Source organism: Macadamia integrifolia, unplaced genomic scaffold, assembly GCF_013358625.1.
Source record: "Macadamia integrifolia cultivar HAES 741 unplaced genomic scaffold, SCU_Mint_v3 scaffold522, whole genome shotgun sequence".
NCBI lineage: Eukaryota > Viridiplantae > Streptophyta > Magnoliopsida > Proteales > Proteaceae > Macadamia > Macadamia integrifolia.
Window position 1 is genome coordinate 10,029 of NW_024870471.1, and position 26,738 is coordinate 36,766.

The 26,738-nt window shown below is 39.1% G+C and overlaps 3 protein-coding genes across 3 annotated transcripts; 1 reads left to right on the top strand and 2 right to left on the bottom strand.

Annotated features, from left to right (window-relative positions):
• Positions 1–2,593: 2,593 nt before the first annotated feature.
• On the bottom strand, positions 2,594–3,731 carry LOC122069030 (WD repeat-containing protein 87-like). Its single transcript, XM_042632963.1, has 2 exons — positions 3,025–3,731; positions 2,594–2,882 (listed from the first exon to the last, which is right to left on the bottom strand). Exons 1-2 carry the CDS (start codon positions 3,729–3,731, stop codon positions 2,594–2,596), a joined length of 996 nt encoding a protein of 331 aa, XP_042488897.1.
• Positions 3,732–9,607: 5,876 nt separating this feature from the next.
• Positions 9,608–12,152, top strand: LOC122069026 (structure-specific endonuclease subunit SLX1 homolog 2-like). The gene is made up of 4 exons (XM_042632958.1): positions 9,608–9,876; positions 10,411–10,549; positions 11,022–11,155; positions 11,274–12,152. The coding sequence occupies exons 1-4, from the start codon at positions 9,722–9,724 to the stop codon at positions 11,941–11,943; spliced, it is 1,098 nt and encodes a 365-aa protein (XP_042488892.1). The 5' UTR covers positions 9,608–9,721; the 3' UTR covers positions 11,944–12,152.
• A 2,699-nt stretch (positions 12,153–14,851) lies between these two features.
• Positions 14,852–18,070, bottom strand: LOC122069025 (CBL-interacting protein kinase 18-like). The gene is made up of 2 exons (XM_042632956.1): positions 17,902–18,070; positions 14,852–16,911 (listed from the first exon to the last, which is right to left on the bottom strand). Exon 2 carries the CDS (start codon positions 16,574–16,576, stop codon positions 15,263–15,265), a length of 1,314 nt encoding a protein of 437 aa, XP_042488890.1. The 5' UTR covers positions 16,577–16,911; positions 17,902–18,070; the 3' UTR covers positions 14,852–15,262.
• Between the last annotated feature and the right edge of the window lie 8,668 nt (positions 18,071–26,738).

A 26,738-nucleotide genomic window follows, 5' to 3' on the forward strand; every position in this document is an offset into this window, starting at 1 on the left:
TACCGTTTAAGAACGCATACTTGACATCCATCTGATAAACCTTGAAGTCTTTATAAACCGTAAATGCTAAGAACATCCGTATAGATTCCAATCTTGCTACCGGTGCAAATGTCTCATCAAAGTCTATCCCCTCTACCTGAGCATAGCCTTTGCGCACTAGTCTGGCTTTGTTTCTAACCACCTGACCCTCTTCATTCAACTTATTTCTAAAAACCCACTTGGTACCAATGATGTTTTTATTGGCTGGTCTAGGAACTAGCTCCCAAGTGTTGTTCTTCTCTATTTGATCTAACTCTTCATTCATTGCCTTCACCCAGTTCTCATCTTTAGTTGCTTCCCCAACAAACTTGAGTTCAATTTGAGAAAGTAATGAATATGTAGTAGATTTTATCTTTCTTGTTTGTATTCTCGCTTTAGGATCTCCAATGACTTGATGTGGGGAATGCACTATTTGCCACTTTTCAAAACTAGGTCCTCCATCTCTCTCTGTCACTGTGTTAGTCTCATGAGCATCTGTTTCCTCATCATCAAAATGATTTTGAACTTCCACAACTTCATCATCTACAGTTGCATCATCATAAAAGTCCTCAGGAGTCTGCTCTGCTAGTTCTATCTATTTAGAATGAGGCACAAGTTCATCAATTCTTACATCTGAACTCTCTACCATCTTGCCCAATCTCTTATTATTTCATCTGTAGGCCTTACTCTTTGAAGAATACCCCAAGAAAATCCGCTCATCTACTCTGTCATCGAATTTTCCAAGGTTGTCCTCCTTCCTTTTGATGAAGCATCTAGAACCAAATACCCTAAGATATTCAACAATGGCTCTCCTTCCATACCATAGCTCGTATGGTGTCTTGGATTCATTTGGTCTAAAGAAACACATGTTCTGGATGTGCACTGCAGAATATATTGCTTCTCTCCAAAACCTCCTAGCAACATTGTTTTCAATCAAAATTGTCCTTGTCATCTCTTGAACGGTCCTGTTCTTTCTTTCCACAGCCCCATTTTGTTGGGGGATACAGGCTACAGAATGTTGAATCCTAATCCCATGCTCATGACAGAAGTTAGAAAATAAATTTCAAGTAAACTCCTTCCCTTGAGATCTTAGGCACTTAATTGTCCTACCAGTTTCATTCTCTACCTTCTTCTTGAAGATCTTGAAACAATCTAAGGCTTCAGTCTTGTCTTTAAGGAACATAACACAAGTCATCCTGGAGTACTCATCTATGAATAGGATAAAGTACCTCTCTCCACCAATTGCCTCTGTTCTCATGGGTCCACAAAGATTTGTATGAATCAAGTCCAATAGTTTACTTGAATAATGCTCATTTGACTTGTATGTGGCCCTAGTTTGTTTTCCCTTTTGACATGGTGCACAAATATGATTTGTTGGAGACTTGATCTTTGGAAGATCTCTGATTGCCTTCCTTTTGCTGAATTTAGCTAAGTTCTTGAAGCTAATATGCCCAATCCTTCTATGCCATAACCAACATTCATCTTCCTGTCCCATCATGCATCTATCTTCATTTGCTTCTAACAGAGTGTATAAGTTTCTTGTAGTTCTTGTCCCTTGTGCCACAATCTTTCCATTTTTGATTTTCTTGATCACACAGCCTCCCTTGGTGAACAAAACCTCATTACCATTGTCACAAAGTTGACTCACACTGAGCAAGTTGTGCATCAGACCGCTAACATATAGGACATTGTTTGACTTGATCTTTCCTCTGTCCAACTTAACTATGCCTCTGCCTTCTATCTTTGCACCATCATTGTTTCCAAACTTGACAGAACCACTCTCAGTTGAATCCAGACTCAGAAACTTTCCCTTATCACCTGTCGTGTGAGTGGAGCATTCACTGTCAAGAATCCACGGTGACGGCTTGCTATGAGCTTTGAAGGCTGTTTGAACAATTAATGACTTGCTTCCTGCTTTCTTTTTCTTCTCAACCCATACTGCCTTATTTACCACAATAATAAGTTCTCTTTGTCTCTGACCTTGTTTCCATGAAGAATTGCCATTTTGCCTTCTTTTCTCTTGCCTCTGGTAGGGAAGTATGGTCTTGCAATTTTTGGCAATGTGTCCCATCTTGTGACACCTATAACACTCTACACTTTCCTCCAACAATGGAGCAAACTTGTTCTTGCTAGTCAGTACTGTAGGTTTGGTCTGTCTTTTGCAATCTGCTACCCTGTGTCCATAATAGTTACACCCATAACAGTAACCTTTAAAGCTCTGTCTCTACCAAGAACCTCTGTGTCTCTGATAGTCAACTGAAGTAAATCCATCATTGGAAAACATTTGTGAGCCCCTTTGTTTCTCCTTGACAAACCTCATTGGAATTTCTGTAGTTCCTTTGCCTTTAGTCTCCACTACTTCAGAAGATCATTGTGCCACATATCTAAGGTCAATCTTCATATGTAGAGGTCTTTGAAAACTCAAAATCTTATCTAACATATTTTCATTTCATTTGCTTGATGATGGAGTATCTGCTTCAACTGATTGAATCATAATTTCTTTACCCTTGGATTTTAAGATAGTAATTGAGGGAGATGGTATAGTTTCTTCTTGTAAATTCATCTTCTGTATCTCTTATAATTCAGTCTTCAATATCTCCAATTTCTCTTCAAGGGTAGTGCACTCTTCTGCCTTGGATGATAGATTAACACTCAGCTCATCATTGATCTTAGCCATATCTTCAACTGTAATATTTAACTGACTAATCTGGTTCTCCTTTTCAACAAGCTGAATCTCTAGATCTTTCATTTTCTTCCTCTCTTCCTTGAGATCAGTTAAAGCAGAATGCAAATTTGCTATTAAGTCATACTGAGCTTCTTGTTCTTCCTCTTCCTCAGACTCTTCAGTAGTCTGGTGTTGCACTCTTATCACCAAGTGCCATAAATAGTGTCTTAGATGACTCATCATCTGACTCATTATAGTCCTCTGATGACTCCTCTGAAGAAGACTTGCACTTCTTTGATATTAAGCTTTTCTTCTTGAAGTTTCTTCTTTTAGGAATAAACTTCTTCTTTCCTTTCTTGAACATGCTTTCTTGAGCATTTTCATCCTCAGAGTCACTCAATTTATCATTCTTTAGACACTTGGAAGTGAAGTGCCCTATACCATCACAATTGAAACATTTCAAAGGAAGTTTTCCTTTGTATTTACCTCTACCTTTCTTGAGTTTCCTAGCCAGGTAAGCTATTAACTCATCATCGGAATCTTTTTGTTCACTATCTTCATTGATTTTCAATTTCTTCAAAGCTTTGAAGGTAGCTTCCTTTTCTGTGGGCTTGGGCTTGACTATTCTCATCTCATAAGCAATCAGAGTTCCATGTAGTTCATCTAATTTCATTTTGTTCATGTCTTTAGATTCTTCAATGGCAGACACCTTAGGGTTGTACAAGTTAAGTAAAGATCTCAATATTTTCTTCACCACCACTACATCCTTTACCTCTGCTCCTAACCCTCTAATAGAATTGATGATTTCGTTTACCTTGCTTATAAACTTATCAATGGTCTCTCCCTCAGACATTTTTAGACTTTCAAATAAATTCCTATGGTGTTGCAGCTTTGCCTCTTTGATTTTATCATCTCCCTCATGAACACTCTTTAACTTGTCCCATATATCCTTTGATGTTGTGCATCCGACTACTTTTGCAAACTCATTGCTCACTAGGGAGCCTAGAAGTGCATTCACTGCTTTAGCATCGTCTTCACACTTCTTCATCTCTATTTTATCTGTTATATTTGCAGTGGGGGGTTGTAACCGTTCTTCACTGCTAATTAAACTCCATAACCCTGAGACTTTAGGTAAGCCTCCATCCTGATTTTTCAGAAGTTGTAATTCGACCAATCAAAGAAATGAATCTTTCTATGCATACGATTATCGTCATTGGACGCCATCTATATCTTTTCAGTATTCAGACCCGAAATTGTTAAGCTTCCTCCTTAGGGAACCTTGCTCTGATACCACTTGATGTTTCCAGGTTGACACTGAGAGGGGGTGAATCAGTGGTTCCAAAAATTTCTTTATTTGCAACTCAACAAAAAAACTTCCACTGTGCAGTTCTAGATTGGCTGGGGCAATCTCGTGATTACCAATCACGCAAACAACGTCACGTCCACCTCACACCACAATGTGGCTGGGTCTACCAGACACTGTCCCACCACTCTGCACAACACGCACTTCAAATATATGTAGAAAATAAATGTGAGACAATAACACCAGATATACGTGGTTCAGCCAGAGTGCCTACTCCACGGAGGAATACCCATATAGGGTTTCGTATCTCCCCAATACTCAACTTTTTCAACCGCTACAATGGTCCAAGAACCTATCCCTGCTTCAATCTGAGATGCAACTCAGACAAGGGCAACAACCCCACACCCTAGACAAGCCCCAACTTGCTAGGTTCACAATTTTAAATCAATAAAATAAAATCCCAACGCAATACACCATTGATCTAGAGTTTCTCAACTATAAACACTTTAGAATATAAAAATAGGGATTTTAGATACGGGTTACCTCAGCCTGTGTAAACCCCATTGATGATTGCTTGCTTGATGTTTAGAAGAAGACTTGAGCACGCTCAAACCATCAACATAGCAGCAAGACGCTAATTTTCTTTTATTCTTGTTCATAGTGAAATCTCCATTGAATGTTTAACAAAGAAATGTATGGCAACTAACGAACATAATTCTTTTTCTCCCTTCTTGCTATTCCTCTCCAAATTAATTGTCGTATCGAGTCTCACGGTTCTGCAGGTTTTTATTGCTTATGGAAGCAACAACCGATCCTCTTTGAAATCAAATTCCGCGCATTCTTGGACTCTCCCCTTTTCTCTTTTAATTTTTATCTCTTCTTAGATGTTGTTCACGTGTAAAAAGAAACATAGTTCTCTTGGACTCTTATTGAAAGCATATAATTTGAATATTCTAATAGAAATAACCAACCAATGGTTTCCACATTGAAGAGTCCTAAATTTCAATTAAGTAAACAAGGCATCCAAATTTGTCCTCACCTTTGACGATTCTTTTTTTCCTCCAAGCGTTGCTGCTGTACAATTTAGATAATAATTTCTTCCTGTATGAGACTTTGATTTCTATTAGAACTTCACTTCCTCTTTTCTTTTTAATTCTATTAACAGTAGCTGAACCAATAGTATGGCAACACATGGCATGGAAAAATCTGTTTTTCTTTTGCTGTCAAATTCTTGTTGTTTGCATTATCATATGTAACCGTAATTCGAAACCAAAAACTTGGGCTCCGCATGGGCAGCAAGCAATTTATATACTAATTGGGCTTACATCACCATGTTAATTACCCAATTCAGTTGAACCCATCAATTCACCTAAATTAACAGTTGAACCAAGATGTTTCAAATTGAACCATAGACTCAAGTAATTGATCCATCAACTGTTGAACCACTTTAATAACTTTACCCACACATCATCTTTCTAGTTGCCAATAGTGACAATATTCAATCCAATTGCCCAACAAAGACCTTCATCTAAAGTAGTGGAATCCTATCAATATTGAGTTGTGGAACGAAGTTGATTAGGTTGGAATCTAATCTGACCAACAGGACAACTAATTGTTAGGTATCAATGTATCTTGCAGAAATTGACGGTCATGGCCATGGTTTTAAGTATCGGTGCGTATCGTGCTGTATCGGTAGGCATCGGCATGATACATACCGATACCCTACGGAGAATTTTGGGCCTCTTTTTGTGTATCGGCGTATCGTACGTATCGTATCGTGCCGTACCGTATCGATACCGATACGTACGATACTCTATGATACGAACTTTTAAAAATCTGAAAATCTGAAAATTTTCGAGAGTATCGATACTGAGAGTATCGGTACGTATCAAAGGTATCGTGCAGTATCGAGCCGTGTCGTACTGTATCGGTACGATACGGCTACTTAAGTGTGAATTTTTTATTGTTTGAAACAAACACTTCACACTCTCACCGACAGTTTTCTAGATTTTTTATATGTTATATAAAAACAAGTATTCTACAACTTCCACGGAAATTTTTGATTTTTCTCAAAAATATATATATTTTTAATTTTTTTATTCCGAAATTAATTTAAAAAAAAAAAAAATCCCCAAAAAAATTTTTTTTTTAGAAAATTTAGTTCATTCAACTCTTAAAAATAATGTCATAACTTATAATTACTAAATACATGATTTCAAATGAAACCCACATTTTTTCCCAAAAAAAGTGAGGGTTTCAATTTTTCTTTTATTTCTCAGATCTACTCAAATATATTGGTCCACACTTTGTTGATTTTTTATATGTTCTTTAAAAACATTTAATCTACAACTTCTATAAAAAAAATTTAATTTTTCTACAATGAATGGGAGACCCACTACCATAAATATTTCGACTGGGGTAAATATTGTGCCTATATTCAACAAGTGCAGAATATCATCGTAGTTGCTCCTATTGAAGAAGAAGGTCCTAGCCAAGGATTTGAACCACCACGACACTCTTCACGGCACTCATCACAGTGGCAATGGTAATGAGGAAAGAAAAAACTATAAGAAACTCAAACCTCATCATTTTGAACATTTTCAACTCAATATATTTGTCTATCAATACGATACCCTCTACTTAAGTATTTATGCATTCTACATGTTATATATAGCTTTTTTTAACTATTTTTTTTTTATGCACAAGTGTATAAAAATGTGTTCCCTATCCATTTATGTGTGTATCTTTAGCGTATCTCCGATACGATACGATACCCTCCGATACGTATCTTAATTTTGACCGATCGATCGGATGCGTACCGATACTTTAATCCTTGGTTTGGCGGTTTGGATGTACGATCATTTACGCTTTTCCTCTGTACTGAAAAAGAAAAAAAACGGTTTTCCTCTGTACAATCACCTTTTTTTTTTCTTAATGAATCATAAAATCGTTGCCCACCTTGACATACACCACCAATTGATAATGCATTCAACAACCTTTTGGAGATGAGTTAAAATTGGGATATAATAAAGAGAGGAGAAAGGGTATGTTAAAAACTAAAGGGCTGCGTGTGGATCGCGGGAGGCCTCTCAGATATCAGAATTCAGAATATGATGGATTCCTTCTTTTCTTTTTTAATGGAAATAATAAAAATAATATGAAGTAAAAATGGCTGAGTACATTAATATCAAGATTAGAGATATGAAGGTTAGATTATTTGCTCATGGCCACATGAGCCAAACTTTTGCATTAAAGACCACGTCCACGATTCTTTTTTATGAGAACTTAAAGGGATAGGCTGGGCATACCGCCAAGGAGAAGCATGTGTCATCTGCTTTCTTCTCCCTTTGAAAAAGATCACCTTGTCCTCCTATGTCTAGCCTTATGATTGATGTGTGTCGTTTAGCTTAGTGAAATTTAACGGCTTGTCAAAAGTGTGTTTTTTTGTTATAGCATTCCACAAGAATATAAAACCTTTAATCTTATAAGCAATATAAAAGCTTTAATCTTATAAGCAATTGAGATTAGTGTGTAGATTCACCATTGGGTAGTGGCGAAATATAGAGGTCAGGACTGAGAAGGAAAACCCTAAGCAAGAAGAAAAAACCCCAAGCTCGGTCCGGTCGTTGCTATGGAATAGCCTAATCGTGAGCCCCCCCCCCTCTCACCCTCCTTCTCTCTTCTTCCTCCCTTTGCGTCCTCCACTCTCTCTTCTTTTTAGTCATTCTCCCCCTCTCCCCCTCCCTTCTCCTTCTCTCATCCTCACCCTCTCTCTTCTTCCTCCTCTATTCTATCTTCTTCACCCTCTCCCTCTCACACCCTCTCTTCTTCTTCCTCCACTATCTCCTACGATCTGGAGGTTGAGATCCACCCTAACCAAGTCCCCAGAATTTCCTCCTCTTGTCATGACTTTGACTGGAGAGACAAAGAGTTGTTGCTTAGGTCTGGTGAGACATCGAGCCACTGGCCAAGTTGCTGCTTAGACCTAGATCCCCGCTGACTTCGTCGGGTTCCTTAGTTACTCCCAAATCAAAACATCTTGCACCACCAATGCTCCAATTGTTGCTTGGTTGTCAGCCCGCTTGGCTTGTAGCCACTTGACCGCCAGCCCCGCTAGGCTAGCCACCGGCTTGAACCACCTGGCTTGCTCGACAAATTGCCATTGTACTACCAGCTGCATGGCCTTGCCAACTATGCTTGTTCGGCAACCGTATCATTGTTGCCCTCTGCAAGGCCAACGCCCCTCTGCCATGGTTGTCATAGCTGTTAGGCTAGCTGCCCGCTTGACCATGGCCTTCCACAAGGCCAACGCCCCTCCACCGTGGTTGCCTTATTGTCGATGGTGCTATGATTCTCATCTCAGTGGCTTGGACGATGAAGTGTTGAGACAAGTGTTGGGGATGAGAGTGAAAATTATTATGATTTGCTTGTTCCTGAAAATATTTTATCGACTAGATATCGTAGAGAATTGGGAACATTAATTTGGTTCAATTTAGAATTGAATGTTAGTAAATTCTTATATTTTGGAACGACATTGGCTGTGGGTATTTTGGATTATACGAAGTGGTCTGATAGAAATAATTACGTTCATGGATTCAAATACTTTCTTTGGCCCATTTCGATTAGATGATTTGCTTATATGGATCACTATTGGTTTGATACCAATAATGGTAGTTGTTTCTCTATGTCAAGGATACATATGTATCAACAATGCAAAATAAGTATGACTCTATTTATTTGTCTCATATATGATATATGAAGGCAAACATAAGCAGTTTAGGGTTGGTGGAACCCTACCAGGAATTGTGAAAGATTGATTGGATCCTCCAAAGAGAAGCAAATACTCAAACAACAAGAAGCAATGAAGCAAATGTGATTTGATGAGTCGATTATAGAGAACCCAAAAAACAGCCATTAAACAGGTCTTCAAGATTTTTATTTTTTTTTAATCTCAAATGCACATAGGTTCTTCTCCTCCTGATGTCTATTCTCCCTGTCTGAAATCCCCTTTTTTGCTTCACATTCCTCCTCTTTCTTTCTCATATACTTATTTTTTCTTTACTGTTTTTCATCTTTTTTTTTTCTTTGTAGCTGTTGCCATGGCTGGCTTTGATTGATTAAACCAAAAGATTTTCTGTTATGGCATATTGAGAGAGAGAGAGAGAGAGAGGTGAGCTAACTAATCTAGGATCACCCGCTTTTATCTGATCTACCTGAAGCAACAAGGCAAATGAAGAGGTCTCAGGACTTAGGCACAGGTTAATTGCAAGAGAGCGGGGATAGAGAAAGAGGGGAGAGAAAATGTTTAGGTGGATGGAAGGTTTGGATCTTTTCTCCTCCATCTAATGGTTTTATTTAAGTTAATCAAATCCGGTTCAAATCCTACTGGCATGTAAGGTTCTAAGGTAACCCGCTACCATGCCTATCCCTCTCCCAAACAAAAAAATATCCAACGTGGATATAGGTTCTTTAATAGTAATTCAACCGGAATAAGAAGAGATACTGAACCAATGACTTTGATTTCCTACAAACGTACGACAGTAGAAGCATGAATCCTAGAAGAGCACTGTTAGGTGCTTTGCCCGTAACTGAGGGCATTTTCGCCATTAAATTGTTATCTCTTCAATGGTTCAACGGTCGAATTGTCTCAGGAGTCGGGAGTCGGGAGTCGGGAGTCGGGACTCGGCGCACAAGTCCATCCTGAGAGGCTGAGACTGAGAAAGAGAGAGAGAGAGATGAGGAAAAGAAAAGATCGAAAAGATCGAGTAAGGTCAGAAACACAAGAAGACGAAGACGGATGCGACGAAACAGGGAAAGGAGGGAAAGGGTTTTTCGCTTGCTACCTTCTCTGCTCCTTGAGCCCCAGATTCAAAGGCCAGACCTACATCGGGTTCGTATTCTCTGTCTTCTTTTATCTCTCTCTTTTTTTTCTTCTTCACTCCAAACAGAACTATTTTATTTTCCCCCTCTTCCCAATTGCATGGTTTCTTTGTTCTAACTGTGATTACTGAATCTCACAATTAGTTAATTTGACATTTGATCACATGGAATTCTTTGATTTTGATTCATGCAACCCAATTTGCTTTAGACCTTGCATAGCTGTTCAGGGTTCAGTTTTTTCTTCAGTTTTTACCTACTTAAAGTTATCAACTGCTCAAAAGCTCAAAAAAGGTTTTTTTGATGAAGCCCTCAAATTTTAATGTCAAAAATCCATATTCGACTTCAATCTTTCCCACGCCTGAAATTGTTTTCAGAAACCCTAGGTCAAGATTTAATTCCTGGGCAACATAGTTAGTTTAAGACTCTGCCCTCTCTCTCTCTCTCTCTAGTCGAGTAGATATCTTCCCAAATTAAAAATTGAGTTTTTATGGTACAATTGTGCAATCACTGAACTGATAAGACATAATTATTTGCACAATTATAGGTTTACAGTCAACCCTCGTCGTCGAATTAGGCAGCATAATGGTGAAATAACAAGTGGTGCTTGGAGGACAAAGAGAAAGCGCCCTTGGGAAATGGTATTATGCATATATGGTTTCCCAGCTATGGTTTCTGCACTCCAGGTATTTATCCTAAACCTTAATTATGTCTTCTGTGATGGAGTTTCTTCTCTTGAAATTTGTTCGATATGGCCCTAAAGCTTTCCTATTTTCCATGTCTATGTAGAAAACTCTTACCTTCTTGTTTTCAATTGGAAGTGCTTCGCCTATTTTGTTTTTTAAAATGTTTTGTAACTTCTAGTAAAGTAGTATTTTGCATCTGCAACACTATTGTTACTCCTATCCTGCAATGAATAGAAGATGTGTGCCATGTTGTTGATTAAAATTGTTCAATCATAATCTTCTGGTGTATGGACTTATATTTTTCTAGTTGGCCATGTTTTAGTTCCTGCTTGGATAATTGTGAGAATAAATGTAATTTTTCTGCTGGAGTTTTTTCTGTATGTGGTAAGGAATATAAAGGATTGAGGTTAATTTGGAAGAGTTCAGCTTCTCTATTTGATAATACTTAAGTACTTCTCTGCTGAGATTGCAGTTTGAGTGGGCCTGGCAGCATCCAAAGAAGTCATTGGCCGTCAGAGAAGCAGCTGGAGAATTCAAATCCCTTGCTGGCATTGCCAATAAGATCAGGCTTGCATATGCAATGGTTAATCTTCTTGCATGGCAGAGGTAAAATATCTCCTAGAAACTCCCCCCACCCCCCACTTGCACCCCCCAACCCCAACCTCTCTCTCTCTAGATTTCTATATCTATCTATTCTTAAGATTTCTCCTTTCATTTCCATCAGCTTGAACCTTACAGTAAACTTTTTCTCAACAAAGTACCTGGAACACTCTGCTGGATGTCCAAGCTTGCCAGTGCATATGAAAGTCCAAGTTTGTTCGATGGATGAACTTCCTTGCTATATGGGAGGTGGGCAGATTTTAGAAGATAATGAAGATGTCCAGGAGGCTGAAAATGATTGTGATGATGGTCCAGTAACAGAGATGGATACACAAGTTCACAATTTTGCCGAATATCAGTGTAGCTTTGAAATGACTGGTGCTCATGTACAGACCAGAAGGATGGAAGATGACGATAGTTTTGGAATTGGGATGCCTAGGGCCCCCCTGACTCCAAAAAGAAGAGATCACAGGACTCCTGTTTTTTCTGGTGATTGTAGTATAACCAGCACCTTAGGCACTGAAGAAACAGTGGAAGATAGAGATATCTTTGAGGTGACTACAAAGGGTGATAGTAAATTAGGTCAGCAAGGGGAACTGCAAGCATCAGAATTTTCTGATGATGATCAACATCGATCAACTGATGGTCTTCTTTCCTCTCCTGAAGTTGAGATAATAAATTTGTTAACTCCCACTCCTGACCGGATTGTGTACTCACGTCGTAAGAAGAGAGCTTCTTCAATTCTTCCCAAGATTATTGACTTAACAGAGTCACCTAACTTTATTCAATTATGAAATGTTGGATATGTAACCTGCAATTGAAAAGATGAAAGCAATTTGACTCGGAATAAAGCATTTGTTTCTCCAATGTATCACACCTTGTAAAAATTCCTTTTTTCAATAAGAAGTGTATTGTATCACACCTTATAACATTCTTTTCTTCAATAAGAAGTGTCACACCTTATAACATTCTTTTCTTCAATAAGAAGTGTACAATTCTTTTATGCTGTATGGTTAGTTACTGAAGTCTAAATTATCATCCAATCTTTTCAGGAACTTATTTATTTAGTTCAATGGCTTCGTTTGTTTGTAACCTTACGTTTTTTGCCTCTTGTATAGTGATGTGACACTGATGGACAGATGGAGTCTATGATGTGATTTTGCAATCCTGAAGGTGAAGAGAGGAAAGAATAATGTTTCTCTAAAAGGCCCATCTCAAAACGGATATTGGTAGGCGAAGAGAAAACACCAGTGCCCACTTTTTCTTGCTAGCCCTGCCATCGCATGTACCACTATCACCTGTGTTGCATTCTAGATGAGGAGCTCCCACCCACATGTGGCATCAGCGTCCAATCCGGTCCAGCCTTCCATCTCCCTAGTAGCTCTTATGCCACTGGCACCAGCAAACATCACTGCTTGCCTGGCTGCATTTGCCAGTGCAGCCATAGCCCCATTACTGACCTACAGCAACTGCTGTCCTTCTTCATGCATGACATAATGGGATAAAACCCTCCACCCGAACTGTTACCAAGATCATCACCAACCCAGTCGTCAATGGTCAAGTCCTGTTCGCCAGGCCCAACGGTGCAGTCCTCTCCAATAACAATGTTGTTCCCCTCAATAGCAGTAGCAATGGCATCATCAACAACAACATTCTCTTTCTGACAGGCCTAGGCTGTAGCACCATAACTATATTTCATAACAACGGCAGCAAATTTATCAGTGGTGGTAACCTGTCTCAACCCTAAGATTGTGCTGCTGAACGACGTCGGCTACTTCCCTCAACTCCCTCTCTTCATGATAGCTTCTGTCTCCAATGCAAGAGAACAGTCAATACTGCTGCCACATTGATGATGGAGAACCCTAGGTTCAAACATATTATCCCCCAGATTGCCTGTTATTTTCCCTCTTTTAAAACTTCTCAGGGTAAGAATTACTTTCTCCAGGGTTCAAACCAGAGCAGCAGCATCTGAGGTGAGCTTCAATATCTTACGAGGAATGGTCAGAGCACTAGTTAGCAGTTCCTATCACTGTTGAGAGACTACTGTGACAATTACAGAATGTGTGGTACAGTAATCGTGACACAAAACCAGTTGCCAATTTTCCATTGTTTGGAAGGATACAAGCCAAAGTTGCCAGGGACCTGTAACTCCATGGATTGGAAGTTCCTTCTTTCAGTAAGATTTCAAAGAAAGTCCACATTTAAAAAGAGAATGAGGAATGTGGTCAAGGGCAAAAATAAAAGGTTACAACAGCCACTTGTAACCATTTTGGCTACAAACAGATATAGTAATATCATGTATACTGGCTGGAGAATCAAACATTATCACTCAAGCCAAGACATGCATGGGTAGAAGGATTAGAATTTGGAACTATTTTTGTTTTAGTAAGAAAACTTCTTATTGATAGGCTGGACAAACATGTGATTAGAAAATCCAGTAAGATCACCAAAAAGAAATGGGGAGAGGAACAGAAATGTGATGATGGCCTTCAGGAAATAGCCATTTAGCCAACTGATCTGCATCTGCAACCAAATTGGCTTGGCATTCAGAAGTCTGAGCATGCTATCAGATGGGGTATATTAGCAGATATGTTATGAGGCATTGGTGAGCAAGGAGGTTCAGCAGAAGTGGATGTGGTGAACAAAAAGTTATGGTAAGAAGAACAAAAGATGCCCTTTAATGTTGGACATAATTGAACGCCCTGCTCTTACCAGTTAAAATCCTATGAGAGCTTTCCACTCTGTAATCAGTTTTCCTACTGGTCTTTAGCTGCTTACCGTGCAAAAGATGGATGGGTGGGGGGTGGGGGGTGCTCAATTAACCAAACAATGCAAGTAGCTCAGTACAGAAACCAAAAGAGTGTATTCCTCTAATCACAAACTGAAGCGCTAGCGTGTTTGCAAATGTGGAAGACGAGATCGCAGTGGTGGAAGGTCTAGAAAGTGAACCAAACCAGTGCATGCTCTGGTCAACCACACCCACAGAAGCGGCTACTAAATGCATCTTGTTGTATATATTTTTCCCTTTTTTTTTTTTTTTTTTTTTTTTTATTACCCAGTGCACTAGGCTCCGGCGTGTGCATCTTGTTGTATATTTATGTTATTTTTATGTATGTATATCTTCAATCTATTATAATTACTGGAAAACATTTGAAAATAGGCCAGTCGGGCGTTATGATCTGTTTCTTCCTGTGAAGTTACCGTGAATTAGAACTTTATAACACCATACGTCGGAATTTGCTGTCCTGCAATGCAAGAGCTGATGCATCTTACCTTATCCGGACCATCGGTTACTGTTTTTATAGGGATCTTCCAGGAGAAAATAACCAAAAATCGTATAAAAGAGTAAGGCACCGCCAGTAAGGAAAGATTCTATAATCATGTAAATAGTATTGCTGCTAAAGCTCTTCTTAAAATTTTCCTTTTTTCATGACTCTGCTATCTTCAGATTGTTCTGTAACTCGTGAATTTTGGCCAACGGTGGCTCAGATAGATGACATGATGGGCGCTGTTGAATTTATATGGAGTTCAATAGCATCACCTGTCTCTGATATGGCAACTCAATTCAGGATTTTCATATAAAAAATGGGTGAAAAACTGCTATGAATTGTGAGGGAGTTTCAAGCTCTTATGTGATGGATTTTATGGTAACAACCAAAGCAGGACAGAAATAAACCTTTTGGAAGAAAACACAAAAGAATGTGATGAAAGGTATTATCATAGTAATGAAATACAATAGCAATAGGCCTTTACAAACAAGAAACAGAACAAAGAAAATTTACATAATGCTATTTCAATATAATCAACATGGATACACCACCACTTCCCAAAAACAGACAACGTGTAACAGATGAAAATGTACAAATAACATGGATTAACAGATTATAAGAAGGTATATATACAAAGCGAAGATATTTCTCCAGATTATGAAAGCCCAAGGAGAAAGGAGTGGCTTAAGAGCACACTCAAGAAAATGCCACTGCAACTGCTGCTGCTGCTGCTCCTGCTCCTTCACACCTCCCTTGCCAAGCCCAAAAACTGTCATTGGGAATAAGAGGTTAAAGAAAGCCACAGAAGCAAGATGGCATCTGCTGTTGTTATTGCTGCTGCAGATCACCTTGCCCAAGTCCAGACGATGTCATCAAGAAGTGGCTTTATATCCTGTCTTAGTATCTGCTGATACTCTGGCGTATCTCCACCAGACTTCTTTACCTCCACCAAATGGAAAGATGGAGTAACTTCAAAAATCTCAGCATCAATCGACAGAGCACCTTTCCTCCCTTCCTTCGATCCCTCCAATGTCAACAAACCCCGACTTTTCTTCTTCACCTTCCACCTCAGTAATCTAGCAACTTCCTCCAGCTTAGAGATGATGGCTGACACAGGCTCCTTGGATGTAAATCGTGCCTCCCTCTTATGAGCATTTTCATCAAAGAAACCAGAGAGGTCAAATCGTGCGGAAAGGGAAATAAGATCAAAAGCATTCAAATTATTAGGTCTCGCCAGCTCTTGCCTTCGCTCAGCAGCAACATCACTATTATCAGCAGCGCTGAAAGGTGAATCAGCATCCATAGGAACATGTTCCTCACTTTCTCTTCCAGTTGTTGATATGGATTCCAAACCCTTTCTGAACCAAGAGTTGTCCTTGATCTTTGTGATAGAAATCCTAGTATTTGGGTTCGGATCCAAAATCTTGGACAGCAGCCTGCGTACTTCCGTAGGGAACCAACTGGGGCATTTAAACTCTGCTTTTCCAATTTTCCTATACATCTCCATCAAATTTGAATCATGGAAAGGAAGAAAACCAGCCAGCAGAACATATAAGATGACCCCACAAGACCAAATGTCAGCTTTCGCCCCATCATATCCTTTTCTATTGATTACTTCTGGAGCAACATAGGCAGGTGTCCCACAAGTAGTGTGGAGCAACCCATCTTGATGCTTGGATTCAGCAAGAGCACTCAACCCAAAATCTGAAACCTTCAAATTTCCATTTTCATCTAAAAGTAGGTTTTCAGGTTTCAAATCTCGGTGATATACACCTCTGCTGTGGCAAAAATCAACAGCACTAATCAGCTGTTGAAAATACTTCCTTGCAACATCTTCCTTAAGTTTCCCCTTGGCCACCTTGTTGAAGAGCTCACCTCCTTTAACACATTCCATGACAAAGTAAATCTTGGTTTTGCTAGCCATAACCTCATAAAGCTGCACAATGTATGGGTGTCTAACAAGTCTCATAACAGATATCTCTCTCTTGATCTGTTCATCCAGCCCAACTTTCAATACTCTTTCCTTATCTATTACCTTAATGGCCACACTCTGGCCAGTTTTAAGGCTCCTTGCATGGTAGACCTTAGCAAAGGTTCCTTGCCCTAATAATCTCCCTAATTCATACCTTTGCATCAACACTCTCCCTTTATTTTCCATTCCAAGTAACAAACCCTAAAATGTAATAAGTTAAGCCCTCCTACTTATACAATATACACAAAAAGCAAGAGTAACTGGGATAAAAAGAAGCTCAACCGTCTTCACAATGATCGTGTGGCAATACAACAGGCTTTCTATGGCTTGTGTCCCCAATGCACATCTGAGCACAGACCTGGGAAAGAAAGCAATTTATATTTCTAATCTCACCGAGGATTAGTAAGGGATGCTCCTGTAGAGCATCAAATTCATTGACTTCAAAGAAGGAATTCTTGATGCTCAAGCACATCTTTCAGCATTCCCCGGTATATCTATTTGAATTAGTCAACCAGTAGATGCTGTAAAGAAAAAAAAACCAAGTTAAACTCGTTTCTTTGGCTACTAGCATTACCACAAAAGAATAGCAGTAGAAAGTCAAGGTTTTAACTCAGCAAAATATAGGCCGGAAGAATTCAAAGCAATCTGCACGCCTACAAATGTAAGAATTGAAATTGAAAGAATTATTTATTGAAAGCTCAAAGCAGTGAAGAAAAATTTCAATTTTAGGAGAAAAAAAAAAAAAAAAAAGAATGAAAAGAGAATGATAAGAATACAATAACAATCCAGTCAGTATCTACCTGAAATTTCTAAATTACAGAATCAAATGCATATCAAAATTACAGATTAAGCTAGAAGCATATCAACATTTGAATTTTCATATTTGAGACCTTGGACAGAACTGTAAAAATATTGACATGAAGGGTTTCCAAAAATTTCAGTTTGGCTCTAAGAAAACTAATCTGCATCTAAAAATAACAAGAAACACATTGATAAAAATGTATAAACAGATGAGGAACGAGGAGATAACCGAACAGTAAAAGGAAAATAAGAAAAGGGGGACAGGGGAAACGCATTTATTCTACCTCAATTGTGGCAAAATCTATAAACAAATAGAACTACTAGCATTTATCCGCAGTCTCTGTGATGAACAAAAAATAATGGAAAAGAAACAAACTTCATATTCAAAAAATGCAGGATTTCATTCAGAATAAAATATAGTGATCAATTCGATTGCAATTTCGGACGATAATGGGTTAGGATTTGAAATTAAATCCCACGGAAGCAAGAAAATTGAATTACTTCATTCATTTCACAGAAGAATTCTGCAACAATCCAAAGTTCATAAAACCAAACCAAATCGAGGAAATGGAAAAGAAAATTCAACAAATATGAAGCAAACCAGAAGAGGCGATATCCATATATCCATCATCACTTTATACGAACGTAAAAACAATCAGAAGAATCTGAAATTCGATAAGATTGAAAGCACAAAAATGAAAGAACCTTACCTTTTTATTAGATTAGAATAAGAAGAGCACGAAGATTGGTCGATGAAAATTCGAACAGATCATAAGCTTTGAAGAAATTGATGGGGAAAGAGAGAAAAGACTCGCAGGCTAAATACGCCTACGGAGAAGAAGCAGAGAGAGTATATTCACAGCTACGAACTTGGATACGGCTAGCGATTCCTTTTATATTTCAAATTTTCAACTGAACGTGGTTTCTTCTTTTGTAAGCCTACGCGGCTTGGCCTTGGGGAAAACTTGGGATCGGTGTCTTAACAAGGGGTGTGAATTCGTGGTCCGACCCGACTAAACTGATTGGGACTGATCATTTATAGACTGGCCCCGACTGTTTATTAAACATGTCGGGCTTGCGTCCAACCTATTTACAAACCGTCGGTCTCGGTTTTGCTACTTGGACCGTTGGGCGCCGACCGAATAACGCCCAACGGAGACCGGCCTATTGTGCACGGCCTGGCCCGACCCTTTAATGATTGTAGAGTACCTATTTTACCTTCCAAATTAAAGAGTAAAAACTAAAAGGTAAAGACATGTTCACATTTTAATAATGATTATATTTCGTGTCATTTATTGATTTATTGTCATTTTTTTGGGCTTGCATGAGTGGACTGGAATATAAGAGCACATTTTAAAGAGGGTTCGTTTAAAAACCGGTTAAAGCCCATTTAACATTAAACATGTCCGTAGCCTAATTAAGGCCCGACTAAAACCCGATTAAGGTAGCCTGATTATAGCCCAAGGCCGACCGACCAAATATAAAGCGTACCACACCCTCAATAACTAAGCCCGATTACTTAAATGGGCGGACACGGTGCAACCTTTGAAAGTCTTCAAGCCTAATTAAGCCCGACCGATTGACATCCCTAGTCTCAACCATGTTTTGAAGTATTGGCATCGAATCAATTATACAGTATTGTATTATTATCGGCTGAGATTGATTCAAATATCTGATTTATCCAAACTGATTACCAATATCATATTATCATTTAAGGGATATCATTTTAGAGGTAAAATCGTAAAGAAAATGTACTTTTTTTTTTTTAATGTAAAGACAAAAATAACCGATACACATCCATTCGATAAAGGTGACCGATCTGATCCGATTTTTAAAACTATGTTGGGAGTGGAATCTCAACGGTTCATTTTTACTACAAAGTCCTTGACCTAACTGTTAATTTTACTGAAATACCCTTTCATCTATTTCTTCTTATACAAGTTAATAAAAAATGTGGCAGCATAGGGAGACGTACCTAAGAATTAGAAGACAAATCGGGAGTTTGGATCCTCTGCAATCACCTGGACATACATTTGATGATCTAACACCTATCGCACTTCCTATAATTTATAGGATGAAACGGGGTATATATATATATATATATATAAATAAAGAAAGGGCAATGTGACCTCTACACTAGTGTAATGTGTAGGCCAATGAAAGCATGCCTAAACTGCCAAAGCATTAATAGGAGCAAGATTTTTGCTTTTCATGAAGGGCAAAGTGGTCATTTCCCCTTGCTCTGTGTCAGGGTACTAGGGCCACCTTTTAGGCTTCTTTTTGTTTTTTTCGATATATGTATACGTGTGGAAGCGAGAGTCAAGATCCCCAACAGTTAGGTTCACCTACACATTTATAGGACGATCCAACACTTGTCTTACTTTCAATCATTTGTATAGTAAAGAAAAATATATATGTTAGCAAAAGGACAAGTGTTAGGTTTTTACATATACGTACAGGCAATCGTCCGTGAAGAGATCCATTGCCGAAATAGACATGTTTCTTTTGCAGATATTTTCTCGCGGCCGCAACACCGTCCAAGAATGAGCGACTGACTGTTAGAGATGAAGACACTTGTGAAGGAGTTTAGTTAAGTACTCCTTAACTGTCGTTCCAATAACCTAAGCCATCAGTCATATGGGTCGATGCCAAGCCACACATGGCCATGAGGCCCATGACCAACCCCAACCAGAGTTCTCGTGATCCCCCAATTCCCCACCTGCCTTGTGGTTGGCTTTGCATCCCCTTGGATGTCGTGGCTCCCACCTCTATATCAACCCAACCCTCTCTATCTATGGATAAGAAATGCAGAAAACATCAATTAGGTTAAAAAAAAAAAAATGTTTTGCATAAACACATAATTTGTTTGGCAGGATAAAAACATACTCTGAAACAAATAAAAGATTTGAAGAGTTTCTTTATATCGGTGAATATATTCAAAATAACACATTTTTATACATAAAACCAATAAACTCTAATTATTTTTATCTATAAACGGGTATTTTTGGATAGGAGTATATTTCTTCATACTCTTCTTGGCACATATATTAAGGGAGTCATTGAAACATGATTAAAACACCAGGAACATGGACTATCCAAGCTATATAGAGGTAAGAATACTTTCTGGCAGTTCTAAATGTACACCGTTTGATAATGTTTTTGCTGTTTCTGTGCCTAGAAATAGTAGAAACGGCTTTCATGTTTTCGGAAAAAAAAAACGAATTTTTTGGTGTTGGATAAACTTGTTTCTTGAAACATTTTTTACAGACATAATGCCGCTAAGAAAACCCAACAATATCATCGGATGCCCAAAAGGGAGAGAGGGTTCGGTTGCCTCTTTTTATGTTTAAATAGTTGAGAAATTTATCGGCACAACAGTCTATTTTTTCTCTCAAATTCGTTTCTAAAAATGACAAAACAAGTCTAACTTATTTCATCAAAGTCGTTTCTAGAATTGTAAATTGGTGTAAATTTTGATTTATGTTTCTAGAAATTGGTGAAACGAATTTATCAAAAGCTTTTTAAGTTGTTTCTCTGTTTTTGGGAACAAGAAAATGCAGAAACGATATAAACGAAACGTTGTCAAACGATGTTAGTTAAATCCCAAGTTCCGAATAGATTGACCTACAACAAAAAAAATTACAAATATCTTATTGCATTCACCATTGAATGGGCAAAAAATAAATGATTATATGCATCATCTTCATTCATAAATTGTGTGTTGCGAATATCAATTTAATAAAGTTTTATATATCCATTTACAAAAAAAGATCATTCACACATATCACCCCTCCCAATATCTATACATGAAAAAAAAAAAAAGGTATTCTCAAAACCACAACAAAATCTCTAACCTAAGAACATTATAAAGCATTATGTTTAATTTAAAGAGGTGATGAAACAAATTGTATCCACCAATCTAGAGGGGTGAAAAAAAAATGAAAAACAACTTATGGGTAATCCATCAAAGCTTGTGATGAAAGTAGAGACACATTGCCAAGATGGGTCTCAGAGTTCCAACAACCCTTTGATGATGGTCCTAAGGCTGTAAACCTATCATTCAGAACTGATTTAAGAAAGATGATCTCACCTCATAAACTAAAAATCTCTGAAGACTAGGAAAACATAAAATGATTGTGACCCTCTAGTTCTTAGAGAATGAATTATTACTTATTAAGCCATTAAACCTACACATCTAGGAAAGGAGAATACATGGAGAATCTCAGAGAGTTGGTATGTGGGCAAAATATTATTGAGTCTGAGCTCTAGTACCATATGATAAATAATGCTCACTGGAGATCCAGAAAATTCTAGTGATAATAGCGGGATTAAATCAATACAAGAAGATACGACACACCTCCCTTTAGCCTAACCATCCCTCCGGGCACTGCTTTCCAAACTTGAGTGAATCCCAGGTTGACACTGGGGAGGGGGGTGACTAATGTCTAAAAATATTTCCAAAATAACCATGACTATTCTTTCTCTGATAACACTTCTCGTAGTTGACTTAGACTTGTGTCGGTAGTTTCATTGTTGATAGAATCAAATGCACACAGGCATCTACCAGACAACCTACCCATCCTATAAGTATACAAATTCATGTATGACGATACACATTTACATACACAATATGTAAGTTATATATGATTTGGCTCACTGCCTATTCCACGGAGCAATACCATTTTGTACAATACTCTACTAGCTTTTGACTATAGTCGAAGTCTAGGTTCTATGACATTTACTTCAATCTGAATTAATACTTAAGCTAGGGTTTCACCCTAGAATGTATATAGTGAAAAATATGAGTACAAGTCCCCCCCCCCTAAAGTAATGTTTTAGGTTATGCTATACAAACAACCTAGGTAGGTCATACAAATAGAACTTGGTGTGTAGTGATTACCTTCTTTGAGAAACAAGGGCTGGAGAGCTTCTCAAGAGTTTCCAGATCTACACTAGAATCTTCAACTAACCCTCTTTGTTAGGAATGCTTGAATCTTTAAACCTAGTACGGTCATCTCCTCCTTATCTTCTTCCTCTTTTCTTGCACATAAGGAACCATTTTTGCCATCAATAGAGCACAACTACCATCTTCTAGCTTCCATGGAGCCCTCATTTGAAGGACGTAATTTCTCCCGCATACAATTATATGATCTTGCCATATGTTCATAAAATCACAAATTAAACAATAATGAATTAACGATGCATACTGTTTACCATCGACTGTGAAGAATTAGCTGTCATTATATCCTTCATGTATCTTTATTCTTGCAATCCCAAGCACGAACATAATGGATCCTCTAGGTTTCTCCCTCTAGCTTCTCTTAATGCTCTCTTGGTGATGGAGTCAATAATGAGATTGACGTTATGGTAGAAGGATGACCTAGAGTCCTATTTTATAAAGTTTATGCACTCTCCCATCAAAGTATGCCAAATAGGGTAAGACTCTTTTCCCTAATTAGACGATGAGTGGGTTTCCTATTTGGAATCAAATACTAGAGATTGGTATCGATCAATTTTCTAACTGGTATATGGGACAATAATAAAGAATATCCAAAAGAATATTCCTACAATCTCCCACTTGAACCATATGACAACATAATAACAATCTTAAACATAATTTGAATTCCAACATCATACTACAGTATTTGAAAGTAAATCCATCAACTTTATGTCATTACAATCATAATACCATATTTAAACAAATTCACTAATGTGGATCATGACGGTTATACATCATATAATGATATAATTCCTTCCATAGCCACAAAACTAGTAACATCATCCAAATATGTGCAAAAGTAGGGAATAAAATAGAAAAGTCTATAACTAAATGGTCCAACATAATATCTCACATATATTAAATAAAATATGTACACATAATAATAAAGTGAGAAATATTTAGAAACAACGAATATCATGATCGTTTAAATAAATAAATAAAAGTGTCTAACATAATATGACCATTACATCAAACTTTACATAAACTCATATCCATTACAAGATTTGTAAAGTGTTTAGGCGCTAATGCCTTGGTCATAGGATCAGTAATCATCAAACTTGTCTTGATGGGTGTAATAGACTTTTCTTATTTCTAAACTGATTTCTTCACAAAATTGTACTCCAATATGCTTCGCTCTACTTGAATACTTGTCATTCTTGGAGTAATATACGGCAGAAACATTGTCACAATACATTCTCAGCGGCTTCAAAATAGTATCGACAACCTGAAGTCCTGAGATAAAGTTTTGTAATCAAATTGTCATAAATGTGGGCTCAAAGCATGCCACAAACTCTGCTTCCACAGTAAAAGTAGAGACACAAGTCTGTTTCTTGGACTTCCAAGAAATCGTCCCACCAGCAAGTAGAAAGATGTATCCTGATGTAGATTTCCTACTGTCGAGACATCCTGCATAATTAGAGTCTGAATATCCGATCACTTCCAACTGATCATGTCACACCCCGTTCACACTGAACCGGAGCGGTGACCGAGTTAACACCGGTTAACTCAAACCTGCCAGGATCATCAGATACTGTATTCCACCACAGCATACATTCACTAACACAAGTTCATCAGATCAGCGGAAGACTAAGTTTTACCTGTGAATAAGTCTCATATACTTGATACCCGAATTGTAATACAATAAATATATATATACATTTGGACCTGAAGGCATGATATATACACAAAAAGAATAAAATTCAAATATCAAGTACATACAGGAAATCATCAAGAAAATCAGAGTGCACAACTCGGCTCGGTTTCAAGGCTGGAGCTCAGCTCGGCATCAGGGGTTGTGCCCAGCTCGGCATCATACAGAAGAGCTCAGCTCGGCCTCGGAAATGGAGCTCAGCACGGCCTCCAGGGTGGAGCTCAGCTCGGCCTCAGAACTGCTGTCCCGCAGCACAGCTCTCACACGAGCAGTCTACGCCGTGCTCAAACTCCTCAGGGGTCCACCAGTCCTCTTCAGGAAACCCGACTGTGGGACCCACCCCATGCTCCTCAGATGTATGACCTGCAAAATCATCTAAAAGGGGGTGTACACGTGGAATGAGCTCACTAGCCCAGTAAGTAGAGAGGTGGACCACACACAACAGTCCACACATCACAACACATCATATGCACTACATGCCATGCTATTCATTTTAATTCACATCCACCTAAACAACATTACTAAGTCTTTGGTTTAAGTGCTACTACAACCACAGTGCGCGTATACTCCGGGTACGAGCCGCCAACTCCCTCCCGTGATACGCCCATAGGGCTGTTGGAGAAGGCCCACCGTGAGTACTCGAAAAAGTAAAGACAATGCCGTCCACCGGCTCTCAACAGAAATATAAATAACTGAAATAAAGGTGCTGACTCTAGCAATTTAAAAGCAGTACGATTGGCCCTCTTGAATGTACCACCGGGGTTGCCGACTGTCCTACATGACTCGCCGGGCGTAATGCCTAACCGCCACAGTGTCCGACAACCGCGACCCCTGCTTTCCCCCAAATGGCAACCCAACACCTTAACCCCTGTTGGGAAGGGTCGTAGCACGGGATGGTGAGAATCCTAATACCGCATGCTCCTATATGACATTAGTACGACTGCATAGTGCCTCCGTGTCCCATTCCACGGGCCACCAATGCGTTCGTTTCCAAGCCGACCACGGCATCTAGTCTATCAATGCATTATGCACCATGATGTCCACATTCAACATATAAACATCTCATTCAATTGGCATTTGAAAAGTAAACATAGCATATATGCACATCAATGTGTGGAATGACTAATTTATATAGCATATTCATGATGACATGACTAGATTAGATATAGTTATATGAATGCCAAACAAATGCCTTGAAACAATGCCAAACGTCCTCTCTCCACTTACTTGTAGCGTACAAGGATTCCCGTTCGGTACGGGTGAGATCCGGAGCGAATCGGGTAGGATTTGGTGAACCTAACATAATTGAGAGGGGTTAGTACTTCACCATTTTAGAATCGAAATTAATGAAATCCGATGTCAAAATCGTGTTTAGAAAGTCAAAAGAAGGTCACACGTCCGATTTGGGTTCGATCGGACATAAGGATCACCTTCTGGCCACACAGGTGGGTAAGACAGGTGGGCTGTCTACCCACCGGTTATACCCACCGGTTATGACCGGCGGGTAGGTACCGACCTACCCGCCAGTTATACCCGCCGGTTGTACCCGCCGGTTTGGCCAGGGACCCCTGCCTTCTCAGGTGGGTACCCTCAGGCGGGTAGGTACCCGCCGGTTGTACCCACCGGTTTTGGCGGGAAAGCCACTGCTTCTTCCCCATTTTCTCCATTCTTTGGGGAATCAAATGGGGCTTTTCCCCACCCCTTCTTCACACCCTCAAGGTCCTATAAGATGGCTCTAACCTAGATCTAGGTTAGATTCAAGTGAGGGAAAGCCATCTTACCTTCTTTGCCCAACAATGACTTCAAACCCTTCAAATCACTTCCAACTCACAATGCTCCTTCTATCTTGCCAATATCTCTTCAAATCCTTCAAGATCAACACATAAATCATCTATTAAACCTTAGATTCATCATTTCAAAGGGTATTTACAAGATCTCAAGAAACCATACTCGAATCAAGGGTTTAAGCTTGGGTATGGTGAACGTTCATAAAATCCAACTTTTCTTACCTCCAACTGTAGATCTAGAGTTGAAGATTACTCTCCCGGCACCGGAATGGCAAGATCGAGCTTCGGCGCCACTGAAATCCTTCCTTTCTTCCTCTTCCTTTCTTCTTCCCTTTCTTTTCTCTCTCCTCTTTACTTTTCTCACCAAACGTACGAGGGTAATGAATGGAAAGAAAAGAAATCATAAAGCCTTATATACTATTCCTAATTAAGTGAATAGTCTTGGATGGGTCACTCAGGTGGGTGGGTGTACCCACCTGTCCTACCCACCTGAGAGCCAAAACTTGGGATTTTGACCGGGTTCGGACCTCGGCGCGAACCCCACCCCAGGCATACGATGTAGCATACATATATACCTAAAAATATAGATATAATACCTGTTTTATCCGTACATAGCCTTATGGTAGGTGCACGTACACGGTTTGGGCACTCCCGTCTCTTCTGGCACTGGCTCGGACTTGTCGGGCCAGCCGGTGTTTAAAGTCACCCGTGCCATCATAGCCCATAAGGAACCCGCTCTAATATCCTCTGGCTCGGTTCCTGCATGGTTAAACCGGTTCAATCGCGAAATCAGACCGGGTTTAAGAAGCGGGGTATTACATTACCCCCCCTTCTGAAAAATTTCGTCCTTGAAATTGCGTACCTGGTTGATCAAAAAGGTGAGGGTACTTGGCTCGCATTTCTTCTTCTACCTCCCAAGATGCTTCTTCAGGTGAATGATTAGCCCATCGCACCTTTACATAGGAAATGGAGCGGTTGCGAAGGGTTTTCACCTTCCGGTCCAAGATTTCAGCTGGCTGTTCTGTGTAGGTCATATCAGTTTCTAGGTACTCTGGTTCCACGGGTAGTACATGAGATGGATCATGCACGTACTTCTTCAGCATGGATACG

What these genes read in the sequence shown, in the direction of transcription:
- LOC122069030 (XM_042632963.1), bottom strand. Translation starts at nt 3,731, where the DNA reads ATGAAGAAGTGTGAAGACGATGCTAAAGCAGTGAATGCACTTCTAGGC. An exon ending in TTCAAGAAAGGAAAGAAGAA is followed by an intron (nt 2,883 to 3,024) that starts GTTTATTCCTAA and finishes CTTGGTGATAAG; the next exon opens with AGTGCAACACCAGACTACTG.
- LOC122069026 (XM_042632958.1), top strand. Translation starts at nt 9,722, where the DNA reads ATGAGGAAAAGAAAAGATCGAAAAGATCGAGTAAGGTCAGAAACACAA. An exon ending in CTATGGTTTCTGCACTCCAG is followed by an intron (nt 10,550 to 11,021) that starts GTATTTATCCTA and finishes CTGAGATTGCAG; the next exon opens with TTTGAGTGGGCCTGGCAGCA. An exon ending in AATCTTCTTGCATGGCAGAG is followed by an intron (nt 11,156 to 11,273) that starts GTAAAATATCTC and finishes CATTTCCATCAG; the next exon opens with CTTGAACCTTACAGTAAACT.
- LOC122069025 (XM_042632956.1), bottom strand. Translation starts at nt 16,576, where the DNA reads ATGGAAAATAAAGGGAGAGTGTTGATGCAAAGGTATGAATTAGGGAGA.